This window comes from Erythrolamprus reginae, chromosome 1 (genome assembly GCF_031021105.1).
Source record: "Erythrolamprus reginae isolate rEryReg1 chromosome 1, rEryReg1.hap1, whole genome shotgun sequence".
Classification (NCBI taxonomy): domain Eukaryota; kingdom Metazoa; phylum Chordata; class Lepidosauria; order Squamata; family Dipsadidae; genus Erythrolamprus; species Erythrolamprus reginae.
In genome coordinates, this window is record NC_091950.1 from 340,800,764 (window position 1) to 340,817,541 (window position 16,778).

Below are 16,778 nucleotides of genomic sequence, written 5' to 3' on the forward strand. Positions count from 1 at the left end.
ATAAGAAAACTGATGGCCCTAGTAATAAATATACACAGAATGTAACATTACACTAGAGAAATCGTTACCTTTCTGAAAATTCATTGAAGTCAGAAACTAGATCACACATTCTGAGCCCACTTCGAGCTGCTTTAGAAGAATACACTGGACCAATTCCCTTTTTTGTGGTTCCCAAGCTTTAAAACACAAAAAAATAAAAACACACACACACATACTACACAATCTGATTGACTCTCAAATGTGATAACTGATTTCTTGTTAATATTTTTTAAAAATAAAATTCATGTTGATGGATTTTATTCGCCACTCATATGAGTTAAACTTGCTCTAATGTGAGCATCCAAGGGGAGGATTGAAAAAGGGCAGAAGTCATGTAAGTGGATAAAAGGCAGACAACCACTGTCAGTGGCAGATTTTTGCAAATACTGATATAAATAATTTAAATGTATGTATGTGTATGCAAGTGTGTGTTGGTATATACACCCAGTTTAAATACTAAATTTCTGTTGTTAAATATGATAAACATAAAAATATACATTTATTTTACATTACTTGAAAATTTACACAAAGTTTACATAGCTTTCACTGAATTTTAATAGTATGATCATTAGCATGCTACATATTATTTTAACATAATGGGATGTGTGAAAAAATTGCAACACTGTTAAATTTTAAGGCCACTCAAATTAAAATTATATAGATATTATCATTCAAAGTGGTCAAGAAGTCTCCTTTCACAGTTGGAAGTAAGTTTTGTTACCCTAAGTCCTACAGTATATAGGACATACATCTATATCTGTTATCTATATTCTTACCTGACCCTCAAACTATTCAGCTTTTGGCCTCTAACCACAAATAAAGGAAACAGTTTATATATTGTACTAAACTAAGGGGTTTTTTTTAAACTAAAATTTGGATAAACTAACATTTTGAATATAAATGTCAGGTCTTTCAAGCCACAATGTCTGAATTCACATATCATTCCAGGTACAGTTGGGTTCGGACCGGTTTGCCCAAACCAGTAGCAACCCGCTAATGATGTCACAATGATATCATACAATCAGTTCTGTCGGTGTCGGTCCATGGACACTAACATCTTTTTTTTGGAATTTTTTTGGGGAATTTTTTCCGGGTTTTTTTTTCTGCGCATGCGCAGAAACCAAGTTTCCAGCACTAAGCATGAATCACCATCTTGTTTTGGGGAATTTTTTTTAAAAAAATTCAGCGCTGTGTCCGTGCACCGCCGCCATACAGTATGGGTAAAAGTGAACCAGCAGTGACATAACTTAGAACCCATCCCTGATTCTAAGCCTAAATCAAACAAATCAAATCATACTGAATTAATGTAATGTATGAGCTCAGCTGCTATATATACTGCTCAAAAAAATAATGGGAACACTCAAATAGCACATCCTAGACCTGAATGAATGAAATATTCTCATTGAATATTTCATTTGCACAACTATTCCATTTGCACAACAGCATGTGATGTTGACTGTCAATCAGTGCTGCTTCCTAAGTGGACAGTTTGGTTTCCCAGTTTGATTTACTTGAAGTTATATTATGTTTTTTAAATGTTCCCTTTATTTTTTGAGCAGTGTATAAAAAGTAGAGAGTTCACTATACTCTGCATCAAAATTCTATATTACTCAATTACGGTAATCTGTATATTCAATAAAAGCTTAAAGCACTAAGCTAATGTAAATTAAGCATAAAATATTCTGCGTTTGCAGTTACTATATTTTAGTTTAGACCACTGAGTCAAAGTTGATCTACACTTCAGATATTGAAGAGGAAAGAAAACCTCAATCCCCAAAATCAATCTTTTTTCTGTGTTTCTGTAGTTTTAAGTGTGACATCAGAGAACACTTATTCCAACATAAAAATCTTAGTAATTAATAAATAATAATGTAGTATACTAATATAATACGTTGACAGCTTAATATGAATCAAATGATAAAAATACATTTGCCAATTGGTAGGCGCAATTGAGTTTTATTTTGTTCATTATTTGATATCAATAGCTAAAAACCTTTCTATTCAAATAACAATATTTTAAAACATAGCAAATATTAAAACACAACTAGCTAGAGCTGTTGTTATAGGATTTTTGTATGCAACAATTTAATGTACATACAAAAATATATCACAATAATTTCAATTTCAATCTCCTCTTCCTATATTGTGATAAAAAGCAATTTTCCATATTTTTATTTTGCATCTTTAAAGGATGGCAATGGTGTTTTTAAAATGGACTTATCAAATATTTGAAAAAATTATTTGGCACTGCATGGATGAAACTAAAATTATATTTTTAATGTATTTTGCTACTGTATGGGAAGGAACATATCCAGAAAAAATAGCTCTACAAATTTGATCATTTGTTTTTAGCATGACAGATAGAAACATACACAAATAAAATAACAAGCAAACGAAGAGTGCTGTCCCTTTCCTCCTTGAATACATCATTAATGATTAATGCTGCCATTTCAACACTTTGGCAGTCTCAAACAATTTTATTTAATAACAGCTTTTTTTCCTGATCCTGATCAATATTTCATGATTGTATGTATTAGGTTTAGTTCAGTGTCCTTAATCTTAGAATGCACTGTTTACAACAACGTGTTGCATTCTGATTCTGAAAGTTCAGATACTGGTCAAAAAGTTTGTTACTGGTCAAAAACAAGATTTATATACCTAACTGGTCTTTACAATCATATTCTACACTGGAAAACAGTGTTTTTCTAATATATTCCTTGAGTTTTATGCAAGCCTCCGGGCTTACAATTTAAAACCAAGTTTACTGAACAAACCATATGTTGTGTATTCTACTTGTACAATTTGGGTTGCTGAAAAATCTTACTTTTTAAACCTTTGAACTGCCTGCCCCATCAATTTACCAAAAAAAGTAGGAATTTTTAGATATTTCAAACACCCAATAAAAAGTTTCTGGATCGTCTTCTTATAAAATGTCCTTAAAATATTCTGGAAAAATTGACAAAAGGGACTTTCATGACATTAAAAAGAGTAAAATATTTGACAAAGCACAACATACTTTTTCCCTGCTTGCTCTTGTCTTTGTTGTTCTTGAATGCCATCAGCAGCTTGGTGGAAGTCAAATACTAAGGAATTTCAAGAGTACAAAATGAATGGACCTACACAAATTTATACAAATTTAAATTTTGGAGTTCCTTATTTTCATTAAAAACTAAATATTCAAAAGATCCAACAGAAAACACCAGAAGACAAAATTATTTATAAACTATACATTTTGAATTTGGCAAGACTGGAATTGTAAACTATATTGTACAGTGCTGCAAATAAAAATATATTTTCAAATATTTTTTTAAACTCCTGCTCGAGCAGAATCTAATAATGTGACAATTGTGAACAGTCTCAGAGTTAAATTGATGAGGCTCTCCTATGCAATTTCATATACAAACATACGATAACACAAAGAACCCTTTGAAATTAAAGTTATAAAAAAATCTTTCATGGGCTGTAATGATTGCTCCATTCCAATTTTTCTCTTTAATTAACAATCCACACCCAAATTACTGTTGCATAGCCATTTACTTGGTAAACAAAAAACAAAAAACTTTTGGTGCTAGTGGAAAACTTTTAAAAATCTATTTAATGAACTGATGTGGATGAGTTGCCATGAAACAGAACAAGAAGTTTTCCGGATGGCAGACTGCTCATTCCTTACATGGTTAAGCAATAAATCTTTAGTGTAGCTTATCAGAAATAATAACTGTCATGGAGAAAATCTATGTGATCTATAGGTTTGAAAGAACCCGATGGCCCATAATCATAATCAGTAACTACGATCTTGGAAGTGAAACTGTTTAGGATACCAGCTGGTAATTCTTCCTCTTTCATTATAGTACTCCCAATACATGATAAGAAAATGACACTTTTGGAAGCCTACATTTCCCAGAATATCAGGTTTTTTTACTAGTTTTTTCCTCCCTGAAAAGGTTCTCATTGCAATTGATTGCATGAATGGAAAGTGCTAAAGAATTAATTTTAAAATCCATCTGATGAAAATATATTTGCTTGAGTCAAGATTTGATTAAGAAATATAATCAGTCAGCACTTGTTACTGTGAATCTGATGCTAAGAATAAGACTGCAGAAATAAACCTGGATTAAGCAGTAGTATTCCCCAGTTAACCAATTTAGTTGCCAAACTAACTGGAGAGAAGAATGACCCTGTTGAAAAAGTTATCTTAAAAGATAAAAAAAGCCAGCATTTGATTCTACAACACTAAGATAATTTTAGAATCAAAATCTCAGTGTGATTAAGTATAATCAGAAAAAAATGGCTTGAGGCATTAACTTAAATCATATTTTTCTCTGAATGTCCTAGGATACTACAGATCCCCAAAAATGGCATTTGGAATTGCAACAATTACTTTAAGAATTGACAAGTAGTTCATCCAGCAATCATCATTTGATCAATACATATATTGATGTGAGTGCAATTAATACAATTACTTACCAATATGGGCTCTGTCCGATATAATTAGCCTTTTTTCCCAGCCTTCTAAACCTTTTGAAGGAATTTTAGGAAATACTAATTAATGTTATTTGTCAGTGTTTAATAATGCAACCCCATGCATATTTATGCAAGAGTATGTTCCCCTGAGTCACTTTTATTACACTCAAGCATGCATAGGATTCCATCTAACCATCTGGTCTGATTTTAAAAAACTATGAAGTATTAGTCCGGACTAGTGCTTAGATGGAAGTTCATTTGGGAATTCCAGGCTTTTAAGCTACAGCAGAAAGAAGAAAAAATCCCAGAGAAAGACAGAAGCAAACCATTTCTATATTGTTACCAAGAAAACTATATATTGCCACTGCAATTGATGTGTTAATTTTTTTTAATTATCCATTCTAAAACGTGCCATTTTCATAGCGGCACAATGTAACTTCTAAACCTTGAATCCTATGTCTTTCAAAATTGTTCTGAAAAAAATCTTCCTAGCTGATAAAGTTAGTTAGAGAACAGGACTGTGGGATGCTTTTGAAGATTGTTTCAGATACATCTGTTCTTCCACATGTGTATTTCTATATTTTTCAAATGTCTAGTATTTTTATTTTTGCAACATGCTATAGGATATTATCTATTGTAGCATCATATTAACATATTTCCCAGTTTGGAATACTGTACTGCTAGATATTAGCTGCATGAAACAAATATTTTCTTTTTTAAAAAGCCAAAAGGAATTGTTTATCAAATTGCTAATTGAGTATAAGGCAACTGAATGAGAACAGCACCTTATCAAACACTCAGTCCTAGTATACTATTGTGAGAAGACCATGAGAACTACTGTGCTTCAAATAGTAGCTTACCAAGGTATCCTCACCTTTTCCTTTTTTAACATTTTTTTCTGCTTCTTCAAACAATCCTGGCAGGTGAATTACTACACCATTTCCTGGAGAAAAACATTAAAAAGAAAGTTCAAAATAATGTGAAGTCTCTTCCAAAGGTCAGAGTTTGAAGTATGATAAAATGCAAATACTATTACACACATCATACATTTATCATGTATTGGTGATTTTTGGTTTGCAAGAAACTACTTTTTAATCACGTAAGGCAAAGCACTGTCATTGTACTTTCTCTCCCCCTCTCCCAACTGCTCTTCCACTAGAGCTGCAGAAAGTTAAAGCACCCTTTGAAATAATAAAGACATGGCAGGGTGGTTATTCATTGTACAGAGATTAACACAGATATACAGAGCCAATGTACCTAAGAGTAAGCAGTCTCAAGCAACATAAACCAGCCACTGGATACAGACCGAAGATTTTGAAGATCTTACTTTTACATTATAGCTGGTTAATATGAACTAATTGTATCAGAGCTTACAATTTAACCTGGAATTACTTCAATGGTATGTATACTATTTTTAAGGTTGTCACCACTTAAGACTACCACATTAATAGTAATTTTGAAAGAAAAAAAACACCCCTGAATTTAAAACTTCTTTCTTCCCCCCAAAACCAATAACAGATAAATTGAAATGGATCTACCATTTCTTTGGAGAACGTAAGATATCCTTCTCACATGTTGGGGGTAAATAATATTATTTTCATGTAAACACAGTAATGCTATTCCATAGTGTCCCACAATGGTATAATATGTGCCTTAACTTCCCCCTCTCCCCCCAATACACACACAGACACAGACACATGACTTCTGGAATGAAGGATTCATCTAAGATTTTTGTGACTGCCTCACAAAATGGCCATCACATAGGGGCATATCATTTATTGTATGATCAGTGGCAATCACTGGGTAAAATACAGAATTTCCCACCTGTTTTTATCATCCTCACAATTATAAGCAGCAACGTAACTTTGTCTTCATATTGGACAAGCAAGAACCTTCAAATTGGCATTTTATTTTCTAACAATGTCTAAAGTATGTAAAGTCAAAATACATTGTCTCAAAATAAAACTAATAATGCAGCTCTTTGCTTTGTGCCATCTTCCCTTTGTGTAGATGGGTGCATTGGTTCTTATAGATGTCATTATGGGAATTTTCTTTACCTCTCTGGTGTAACTACTGTTATGTTTCAAAAATGTGAAAAAGAGAAGCTATAATGTTTGCAGGCATTCCTGAAAGTTGTATCTTCCAGACTGCAACTTCTATTGTGATGGTTGAGGTTAAGGTGAGATGTAATCCAAGATACCTAAAGAAATGTAAGGTGGGTTCCTCTATAACTGTTATTGAATGAATTTGCTTAATTGAAGAATACATTTGATTCCTGCCTGCCCTACTGCCAGATTTGCATGACTGCATATCGTGACTTTTACTTGTAAATGTTCCAACAGACATGGGGAGTTTACTTAGACATGGGCGACCTGCTATTTGTGCACTTTAACCAATTCAAACTTGATTTTTCATGTACAAAACAGATAGAAAATATATATTCATGTATGGAAATAGGAATGACTCAGAGGAGGGGGGGGACCCATTCCTGTTCCCCACTATGCATTGCAGTTACATTTGCTAGGGAAGACAGATGGTAATTCATTCAACCCTGAATTCTGAGGTCAAAATGGATCACCCTGTGGCACACAGCAAGAGATATGCAATTCCTTTTGCTTAGCATTCCTATAAGAGCACATTTGGTGAAAAAAAAATCTTATCTTCTGCAACGTACTGCATAATAGTAAAACAAATTGTTTCATCTAACAAAGCCTTCTCCCAAATCTAGCATTTGTTGTGGTTAGCTCTGGCTCTGCTCCTGCCCCAAGGACTGTGGATGTGGGGGAGACATCCACATGCTGCAGGCCTGTTTTGCCCCCGGTGGAATCTGCTGATGAAGGCTCCTCTGACCAAGAAGACATGAGTGACAGGGGGGAGGAGAGTGTGGCAGACAGCTCAGAAGGAGATCTACTATCTAGCTCCTCCTTGGATTCAGAACAAGAGTTAATGATACAGGCACGCATGAGGAGAGCGATGCATAGGCAACAACAACTGAGAGTATTATCAAAGAAAATGAGGCCACCTGTGGTTGGGTGGGGCTGTGGTAATTAGTGAGGCTGCTATAAATAGCAGCCTGTGGGTTTGGCCATTGTGGAGGATTATCTGATCATTGTGTTTCATGACTGCTTTACTGACTTTGACTTTTTGTGTGCTTTGTGTGCTTTTCCCCACTTTGAAACTAAACCAGAGCAAAGTGTGTGTCACTTTGTGAAAAAAGAAGGACTGTGAATTGCCTCACAGCTGCAAGCTAAGTATCACAGGGCTTGGTTTAAGTGAATTTTCATTATAAAGAACATTGTTTTGAATTTTCAAACGTGTGTGTCTCTGAAATTTGTACCTGTGAATTTTCGGGAGGATTCTACCAGAGAGCCCGACAGAACAGCATTAAGTATCACACGTGGAATGAAAAACAATAGCAGTACCCAAGTAAAATATGGATACTTTTTGTTCTTTTCTCCGTTTTAACTTGAGAGGTTTCCAGGCATTTTTGCAATGATGTATTAACTTTTTGCATCTAGTCATAAATAAAGCTACACATCAGAATTAGAAAATAGTGTGGTCCTCTGAGGAAACAAAAGCAAACAAATCATCTCCATAGATACCACTAATGTGGGGGGTGTCTATAAATGTGTATTTCCTTCTTTATTTGCATAAATATTGCAGCAAGTGAGATATGTCCTTGTGTATTTCCCCGCTGTAGTTACTGAACAATGTATCTCAATTTTTTTTCAAAAACATTGAGGAAACCTTCAAGATCTTGTCTAACAAAAATGGTATTTTTATACAGTAGTAAAAAAAACCACTTACCAATAAATGCTGTGACTTTTGGATTGATGATACCACTAGGTAACAGATGAAAATCATATTCCACAGAATCTACAACAACAGTATGCCCAGCATTATTGCCTCCCTGTTAAAAATAAAATTGTTAGCTTTATTTAAAAACAAATATTATAAAATTATATGCATTCTAAATATATTTTAATTCTTTCAATGTCCCTTTTTACAGCTAGAAGACAGATATCTTAGTAACCAAAACAAATTTGAATATGAATATTCTTGAGTGCACTGATATTCACTTGACTGCTTTTCCCAACCTGTCTTTTCATTTATATTTATTAATAATGAAAAAAAAATATTACCGGAGACAATACGTTGAAATACATTTAGGGCTGAAGTGTGTTATTTTAATGAAAGATCTCATTTTTAAAGCACTGACATTTTCAAAAAGATGCATTTGGATTAAGAATTTATGGATAGTTTCTCCAGAAATCAAAAACATCTAAAAGAAAACTAAAAGGCTCTGTCTATATTTTGTGCTCTATGGAAATCAGAATTGAATATAATGCTTAGCAAAGTTGGGCATCTATTTTGTATTTGGTTTAGGTATTTCTATAGCAGCTGTCAACCAGGTGCTATTTAACACTATGTAGCATGTTGCTCATTAACAATTGTCGTCATTCACATCTGTTTACTGTTTTAGGCAGATTGTATTTTTACATTATCTTGCACTGTGAGCTGCCAAGAGTCAAACTGAATATATTTATCTATTGTCTGGGCAGCATCTAAATAAACAAATTAATGCAGCATTAAAGTAGAGCAACTTTTTATAAACATAAAATTACTACAGCAGTGACCATGCACCATTTGTGCAAGTATGCCATCAAATATAATATTACTGCTCAGATAAGTACACACAAACAGACATATATACACGCACACAATAACAGCAACAACCAAAAAAGAAAAGAAAAACTTTGAAGAGTACAATAGTTATTTTTATAGCTACCTTACTTGATTTATAGCTTGCCTTAATGCTCTAGTAAGGACTCAAGACAAACTATTAAAAAAATTAAGAAAAACAGAACAAAAGATATCAATGTACATTAAAATTAAAGATCAACAAATACTAAAATCATGTAACAGTTCAAAGCTAAATAAAATAGTTTCATATTCACAGAAGTGGCGAGACAGCAGGGGTCAAAAAACAGTCCCCGCTGTTTCCTGGATATGATCCAAACAACTGTAAAAACATTGCCCCCCTCCATTCCATTTCAACAAGCTTTCCAAAACGATATTAAAGTTAATAATAAAAAAGATCTACCAAGAAATACCTAAAATATAGCAAAACTGCATTCTCACTCCCCTCAAGTTCTTCATGTAAGTCCTATATCATATGATAAATAAGGGGTATATTTAGACTACAAAAGAGGCAATTAAGGGGAGACATGTGTAGGAAGTTAGCACCTCTCCCACCCCACCCCATGAAATGTTTTAGAAGATATTTAAAAAGGCAGAATCTTATTATTTCCCTGCATGAAAAAATGGAGAAACATGTTTTAGGCAGAAAAAGATTCACTCTTAGTAGCCACCACCTTTGTCAATGGACCATCAAAACCTGAGTCCAGCTCATTCATTTCACCCAACCTTTGTCAATGGGCAGCCTATACTGTACTTCATAACAAAGATGGGATTAGCCCTCTGCCCATCTCACCATATGGCACCTGGTAAGATTTCATCAGCCAGCACTCAAACTAGCCTGGGACACAGACAAAGTCTACGAAATTAGCTAAGACCCCTCCCTCTGGGAGTCTGACAGCCAATGGGATACATTTCTTACACAGGAACAGGAAAGTCTTAAGGTGGGGTCCAACAGAGGGTATACAACTCAGGCACTCTCAGCATCTCAGCCCTTCTCTTCTTCAACATTTTCAAGGCATGTGGTTCCCCCTTTTCCCCTGGACCTCAAACCATGTGGTCCTGCTGTCCACCATTAAACCACCTTTCCAAGCAGTCACCATATATCCAAAGTCTTTTTCCCCACTTGGAACTGAACCCAGAAAGGATATTCCTTAAAACACATTAGCAGACTCTCTGTTCTTGAATGGCTCTCGCAATAAAGTGTGTGGATTTATTCTAGGTAACATCCGAGGGCAGAAAAAACCAATGGGTAAAAGCCATATAGAGGAAAATAAGAAATAATTTCCAGACTATGAGGGTTACTAAACAATGGACAACCTACCTTCTAGAGTTTTGGGTTCCTAACCCAGGGCAGAAGGGTGAAAAATTCCCTTCCAAATCACTGAGGTGCCAGGGCATACTAGCTAAGAAAGGTTCCTTGATCATGATGGTATAGATGTACTCCTGAATTGCTGGTACAGGTAATCTTTGCTTAACAACCATTCCTTCAACATCTGTTTTGAAATTATGATGACGTTGAAAGAAGGGACTTACCACCCATGCTTAAAGTTTGCAGCCACTGCAGCACCCCTGCAGTTAGGCAAGTGAGATCTGGGCTCTTGGCAAGCTTTCAGACCTACAGTGGATTTCCAAGCACCCTGTGATTATAGGATCACATTTGAAATCTTCCCTGCCAGTAGTGTCCATTAAGAATGTCAATGAGGGAAGGGTACAAACCACTGCCATCTGCTGTCAGGACCTCTTCTGGCTGTGGGAGAGAAGGGGGGCTAGCTGAAAAACAGTATCCATTTTGGGACAAACTGTTTTCAGCATCTTGTCTGGGAGTAGAAGATCGTCTGCCTCCAGATTGGTTTCACCCAACGTGAGATGGGAGTTCCTCTGGCCAGCAGCCCTGTTACTATTAGGGTCAGAGTTTGGCATGAGGTGCTTTCAGCAAGGGACATTTAGAGCCAGGCAGGCAACAAATCCCCAGTCCAAAATTTCACTTGGAATGGCCTTTTCCCACCAGTTGTCTTTCAAAATGGAAGGACTACGTGTCAGATTGATTTTGCCCCTCATTGACCCTCACACAGCCATTCTGTGCATGAAAACTCCAGTACTCGGATGAATAAAAAGTTCAGATCTCAAAGATCCAAGCTTCTTTTCTCCAGCCCAACATTGCAATTCCCTTCTGCCCATAGAAGAAAGCTGCTTGCCCCCCTTCGTAGGCAGCAATTTTGCCTAACCTGCATAACAATCCCAAGTGAGAGGTCTGGGATTGTAGTCATTGAGCTAGGTGTTCATGTTGGGTGTGTCATTTAACCATTACAACAACTTACAACCAAAATTCAAGGCTCAAATATGATCCTAAACCAAGGAGTATTTGTAAGTAGCAACTTCAGCATGGCCATTGAAAACCACTGAGAAAGCCAAGAAAGAAGGCTTATAACTATGCTAGCATTAAATATTTGACAGTATATTAAAAATTTCTAAAGCAATTTTTCAATATAATATTGTTTACTGTGATATTTATAAAAATAGATTACATTATCTCTGACATACTTTAATATCACAAGTACGGTTAATTCAGAAAGTCTCTTGTGCATCTGTCTACACTTTGAGAATCTCATTAATTCATTTTATATTTTTTCTTCCATTCATCCAAAACAAAATATTTAATTTGCTATTATCTAAAATGAGATAATCGTCCATTAGGGTTATGTGCTTTGTGAAACCTCTTCGGGTGTGGCAAACTGAAAAATGAGAAATTAAAAATTAGGCTGAAAGATGAGAATTCTGAATTACACATTAACTAGAATATTTCTAGTCCATGTACGATATGTCATACACTAAATAAATAATATGTTTCCTCTAAGTTATAATTGCCTCAGAATCTCTCATGAATCAGAAAAAACTAAAAAAAAAGCTTCATATTCTTTTAATTCCATGCTATTTGAGTAATTTTCCATTTGACTACTTACAGTCTCAGCAAAGAGAATCAGAGTGTTACACAGCTAAAATGTTGATATATTTGAGCATTTGCGGGAGAGGCAGCATTTGCATGTCTTCTTATCCTTATTATTTTCTGTCTGTGAACTCTCAATTATTTAAATCAACATATTTTCACTTGCACACAAATCTTGTTAGCATCTATCATTATCTGTTGTTTGCAACTATGAGCTAAGATTTCACAAATGGGTGTATCAAGATACAGGGAAGCATTGTTTTTCATTTAACAAATGAAACTGATACCACACTCATTTTTTATTCAGACGTAAGAATCCTCGACACTCCTTGGGACTGATTTGAGGCTTAATATATGTGATAGGTTGATCCAATGATAATTCTACCCCCACATCCCATGCTCATGCTTCATCAAATTCAAATGGTTAGTGTTTGGATGGGGAACGTTTAAGAGTTTTTATTTATTGGGTTTGATGTAAAAGATTAACACAGCTACCACTCTGAAGACATGTCAAAGCTGATCCTCTTTTGTTTATTTTAGCACAGGCCTAAAACACTGCTCAGGTAACATAAACCAGTGTACAATTCAGAATGTAAACAGTGACAAACAGCTCTTCTCTCTATAACAGTGTTTTTCAACCAGTGTGCCGCAGCACATTAGTGTGCCGCAAGACATGGTCAGGTATGCCGCGAAGAAGGAAGCTCGGGTTCCAGTCTCGCAAATTTTGCTGAGGGCGTGAAGACCAAAAAGTTGCAAGACTGGAAGTTGAGCTTCCTTCTTTGCGCCTTCCAAGTTTTCCGGCAGATGCAGCACCCCGCCCGGCTGGAGTTTCCCTGGTGGCAGTGGCAGATGAGCTTTGGGGCCCGGCGGGAGGGCAGCAGGAGGGCGCCAGCAACAGCGGCACTGGGCAGTAGTCGCAGGGCACCAGCTGCGAGTGGTCAGCAACAGCGTACACTATGCCAGCAACAGCGGCATCGGGCAGTAGCTGCGGGGTGGCAGCAGGGTGGTCGGCTATGAGCAGGAGCTCCAAGGTGAAGGCACCGATGGCGGAGACTGGATGTGTTGCTGGATCTCATACATGATGGCGTCCAGCAACACGTCCAGCTGCCGCTGTTGGTGCCTCCGCCCTGAAGCTCCTGCTCGCAGCCAACCACCCTGCCACCGCCCCGCGGCTACTGCCTGATGCCGCTGTTGTCGGTGTGGTATATGAGAGAGAGAGAAAGAGAGAGATAGCAAAAGAGAGAGAGCAAGAGTGAGAAAGCAAGCAAGAGAGAGAGAGAGAGAAAAGGAGGAAGGGAGGGAGAGAGAGAAATGAGAACAAAAGGGGGAGAAAAAAAGAGAAATGAGAAAATGATTGAGGCAGAGAATGAGAGGAAAGAGAGAGAAACAAAAGAGAGAGAGAAGTGATTTAAAGCATATGATAAAAAGCACCCAAAGAATAAGAAATAAAGAAAAACCCAGCCCTCATCTGTTTTTAGAAATGGTTCAAGAGTGTATACACACACACACACACAAGGGGGGGGAGACAGGGATGGAAAAAGAGAGGAGAGTGTCTTAGAGTGTCATTTTGGTTGGTGGTGTGCCCCAGGATTTTGTAAATGTAAAAAATGTGCCGCGGCTCAAAAAAGGTTGAAAATCACCGCTCTATAAGAATCTAAATCCCTGTGAATGCCCTTATATGTACAGTACAGCATTGCATGTGACACTTTCCTAGTTATAAATATGGCCATTATATTTGTAGATAATCAACATTAAAGTATGATTTACAGAGCAAAGAGGCTATTTATTACCAGTTATATGGTTGAGTGCTCCGAAAATTTGTGTCACCTATCATATTGTTTAATGATATTACGCCTTTCTTTACAATATCATTTTTTCTATTTATATTTAACTAAGCGACAGCTGCCTTGTTTTTCAGAATTTGCTGCTGAATACAAATAAGTCTGAAACTTAGGTTGCTGAAATAACATCTATGGTCCATCTCTTTTCCCTTTTTTTTTTCAGATACCAAAACATAATGGCACCACTTTTGATTTTATTGATAACATGAGGATTCCAAGAGCAAACACGAGAATTCTGAGAGTAACATCCAAAGACAATTATCTGTAACCATTAGACCTCAAAAGTGACAAAATAATTACTAGCTTAAAGTTCTATATGTGTAAACAGGCTACAATATGAATTTCTCTGCTGTGTACTTATCTATCTGATACCAATATCCAGGAATTTCATTAATAAATGGTAAAAAAAAATCATGTTTAGGTTTTAAGTACAGTACTAGAAAATACATTGCAGGATCAAAAACATATTCCTCAAATCATCATGGATGTGCCCTGCTTACTTTTAATTTCATAACCTATAGCATTACTTTGTCCTTATATTTATATCAGGGTGGATAAAAATCAATGATTTCTTTTTAAAAATTGTATTTTTAAATTTAAATTTATTTTAATAAAATGCTTTTGGAGTAAAAAGCTATCTAAATATAGTTTTCTATTTAAGATACATTAATAATTTATTTATTTATTATTATTTATTTATTACTTGGATTTGTATGCCGCCCCTCTCCGAAGACTCGGGGCGGCTCACAACATGTAAAAGACAAATCATAAGTAATCAACAATTTAAAATTTTAAAGATTTAAAAAAAAAACCCCACAAACTAACAGACTCACACACAAGCATACCATATATAAATTCAACGTGCCCAGGGGGGGGGGATGTTTCAATTCCCCCATGCCTGACGGCAAAGGTGGGTTTTAAGAAGTTTGCGGAAGGCAGGAAGAGTAGGGGCAGTTCTAATCTCCGGGGGGAGTTGGTTCCAGAGGGCCGGTGCCGCCACAGAGAAGGCTCTTCCCCTGGGGCCCGCCAACCGACATTGCTTAGTTGACGGGACCCGGAGAAGGCCCACTCTGTGGGACCTAATTGGTCGCTGGGATTCGTGCGGCAGGAGGCGGTCTCGGAGATATTCTGGTCCAGTGCCATGAAGGGCTTTAAAGGTCATAACCAACACTTTGAATTGTGACCGGAAACTGATCGGCAGCCAGTGCAGACTGCGGAGTGATGGTGAAACATGGGCATACCTGGGTAAGCCCATGACTGCTCTCGCAGCTGCATTCTGCACGATCTGGAGTTTCCGAACACTTTTCAAAGGTAGCCCCATGTAGAGAGCATTACAGTAGTCGAACCTCGAGGTGATGAGGGCATGAGTGACTGTGAGCAGTGAGTCCCGGTCCAGATAGGGCCGCAACTGGTGCACCAGGCGAACCTGGGCAAACGCCCCCCTCGCCACAGCTGCGAGATGTTGTTCTAATGTGAGCTGTGGATCGAGGAGGACGCCCAAGTTGCGGACCCTCTCTGAGGGGGTCAATAATTCCCCCCCCAGGGTAATGGACGGACAGATGGAGTTGTCCTTGGGAGGCAAAACCCACAGCCACTCCGTCTTATCCGGGTTGAGTTTGAGTCTGTTGACACCCATCCAGGCCCCAACAGCCTCCAGGCACCGGCACATCACTTCCACCGCTTCGTTGACTGGGCATGGGGTGGAGATGTAAAGCTGGGTATCATCAGCATATTGATGATACCTCACCCCATGTCCTTGGATGATCTCACCCAGCGGTTTCATGTAGATGTTAAATAGCAGGGGGGAGAGGACCGACCCCTGAGGCACCCCACAAGGGAGAGACCTAGGAGTCGACCTCTGTCCCCCCACTAACACCGACTGCAACCGGCCAGAGAGGTAGGAGGAGAACCACTGAAGAACAGTGCCTCCCACTCCCAACCCCTCCAGCCGGCGCAGAAGGATACCATGGTCGATGGTATCGAAAGCCGCTGAGAGGTCAAGGAGCACCAGGACAGAGGATAAACCCCTGTCCCGGGCCCGCCAGAGATCATCCATCAACGCGACCAAAGCGGTTTCCGTGCTGTAACCGGGCCTGAAACCCGACTGCTGGGGACCTAGATAATCGGCTTCTTCCAAGGACCGCTGGAGCTGGAGTGCCACCACCTTCTCAACAACCTTCCCCATAAAGGGAAGGTTGGAGACTGGACGGTAGTTATTAAGCACAGCTGGGTCCAGGGAGGGCTTCTTGAGGAGGGGGCGCACAAGCGCTTCTTTATAGAGTGATGGAAAAACTCCCCTCCCCAAGGAAGCGTTGGTAATCTCCTGGGCCCAGCTCCGTGTCACCTCCCTGCTGGCCGAGACCAACCAGGAGGGACACGGATCCAGTAAACAGGTGGCGGAACTCACAGCTCCAATGGCCTTGTCCACTTCATCAGGTGTCACCAGATCAAACTCTTCCCAGACAGGTGGACAAGTACGTGCCCCAGTCACCTCGACTGACTCGTTGTCAGTCGACTCTGCTATACAATTGGAGTCGAGGTCGGCCCGAATCCGAGCGACTTTATCAGCGAAAAACGAGTTAAAGTCCTCGGCACTACTCTGCAAGGGTTCCCCAACTCCCCCCTGATTAAGAAGGGAGCGGGTCACCCTAAACAGAGCGGCCGGGCGGGATTCCGCTGATGCAATCAAGGCGGCATGGTACGCGCATCTTGCTGCCTTGAGCGCCACTTTGTAAGTCTTAATAAAAGCTCTTACAAGTGTTCGATCAGATTCAGACCTACTCTTCCTCCAT

The 16,778-nt window shown here is 38.1% G+C and overlaps 1 protein-coding gene across 1 annotated transcript in view; it reads right to left on the reverse strand.

The window, feature by feature from the left end:
- ADSS2 (adenylosuccinate synthase 2) overlaps positions 1-16,778 on the reverse strand; it is a 39,550-nt gene that overhangs the window by 10,572 nt on the left and 12,200 nt on the right. The window contains 5 exon segments of the mRNA XM_070734050.1: positions 69-176; positions 3,056-3,122; positions 4,504-4,554; positions 5,375-5,443; positions 8,308-8,410. Of these exon segments, the coding sequence (XP_070590151.1) occupies positions 69-176; positions 3,056-3,122; positions 4,504-4,554; positions 5,375-5,443; positions 8,308-8,410 (398 nt within the window).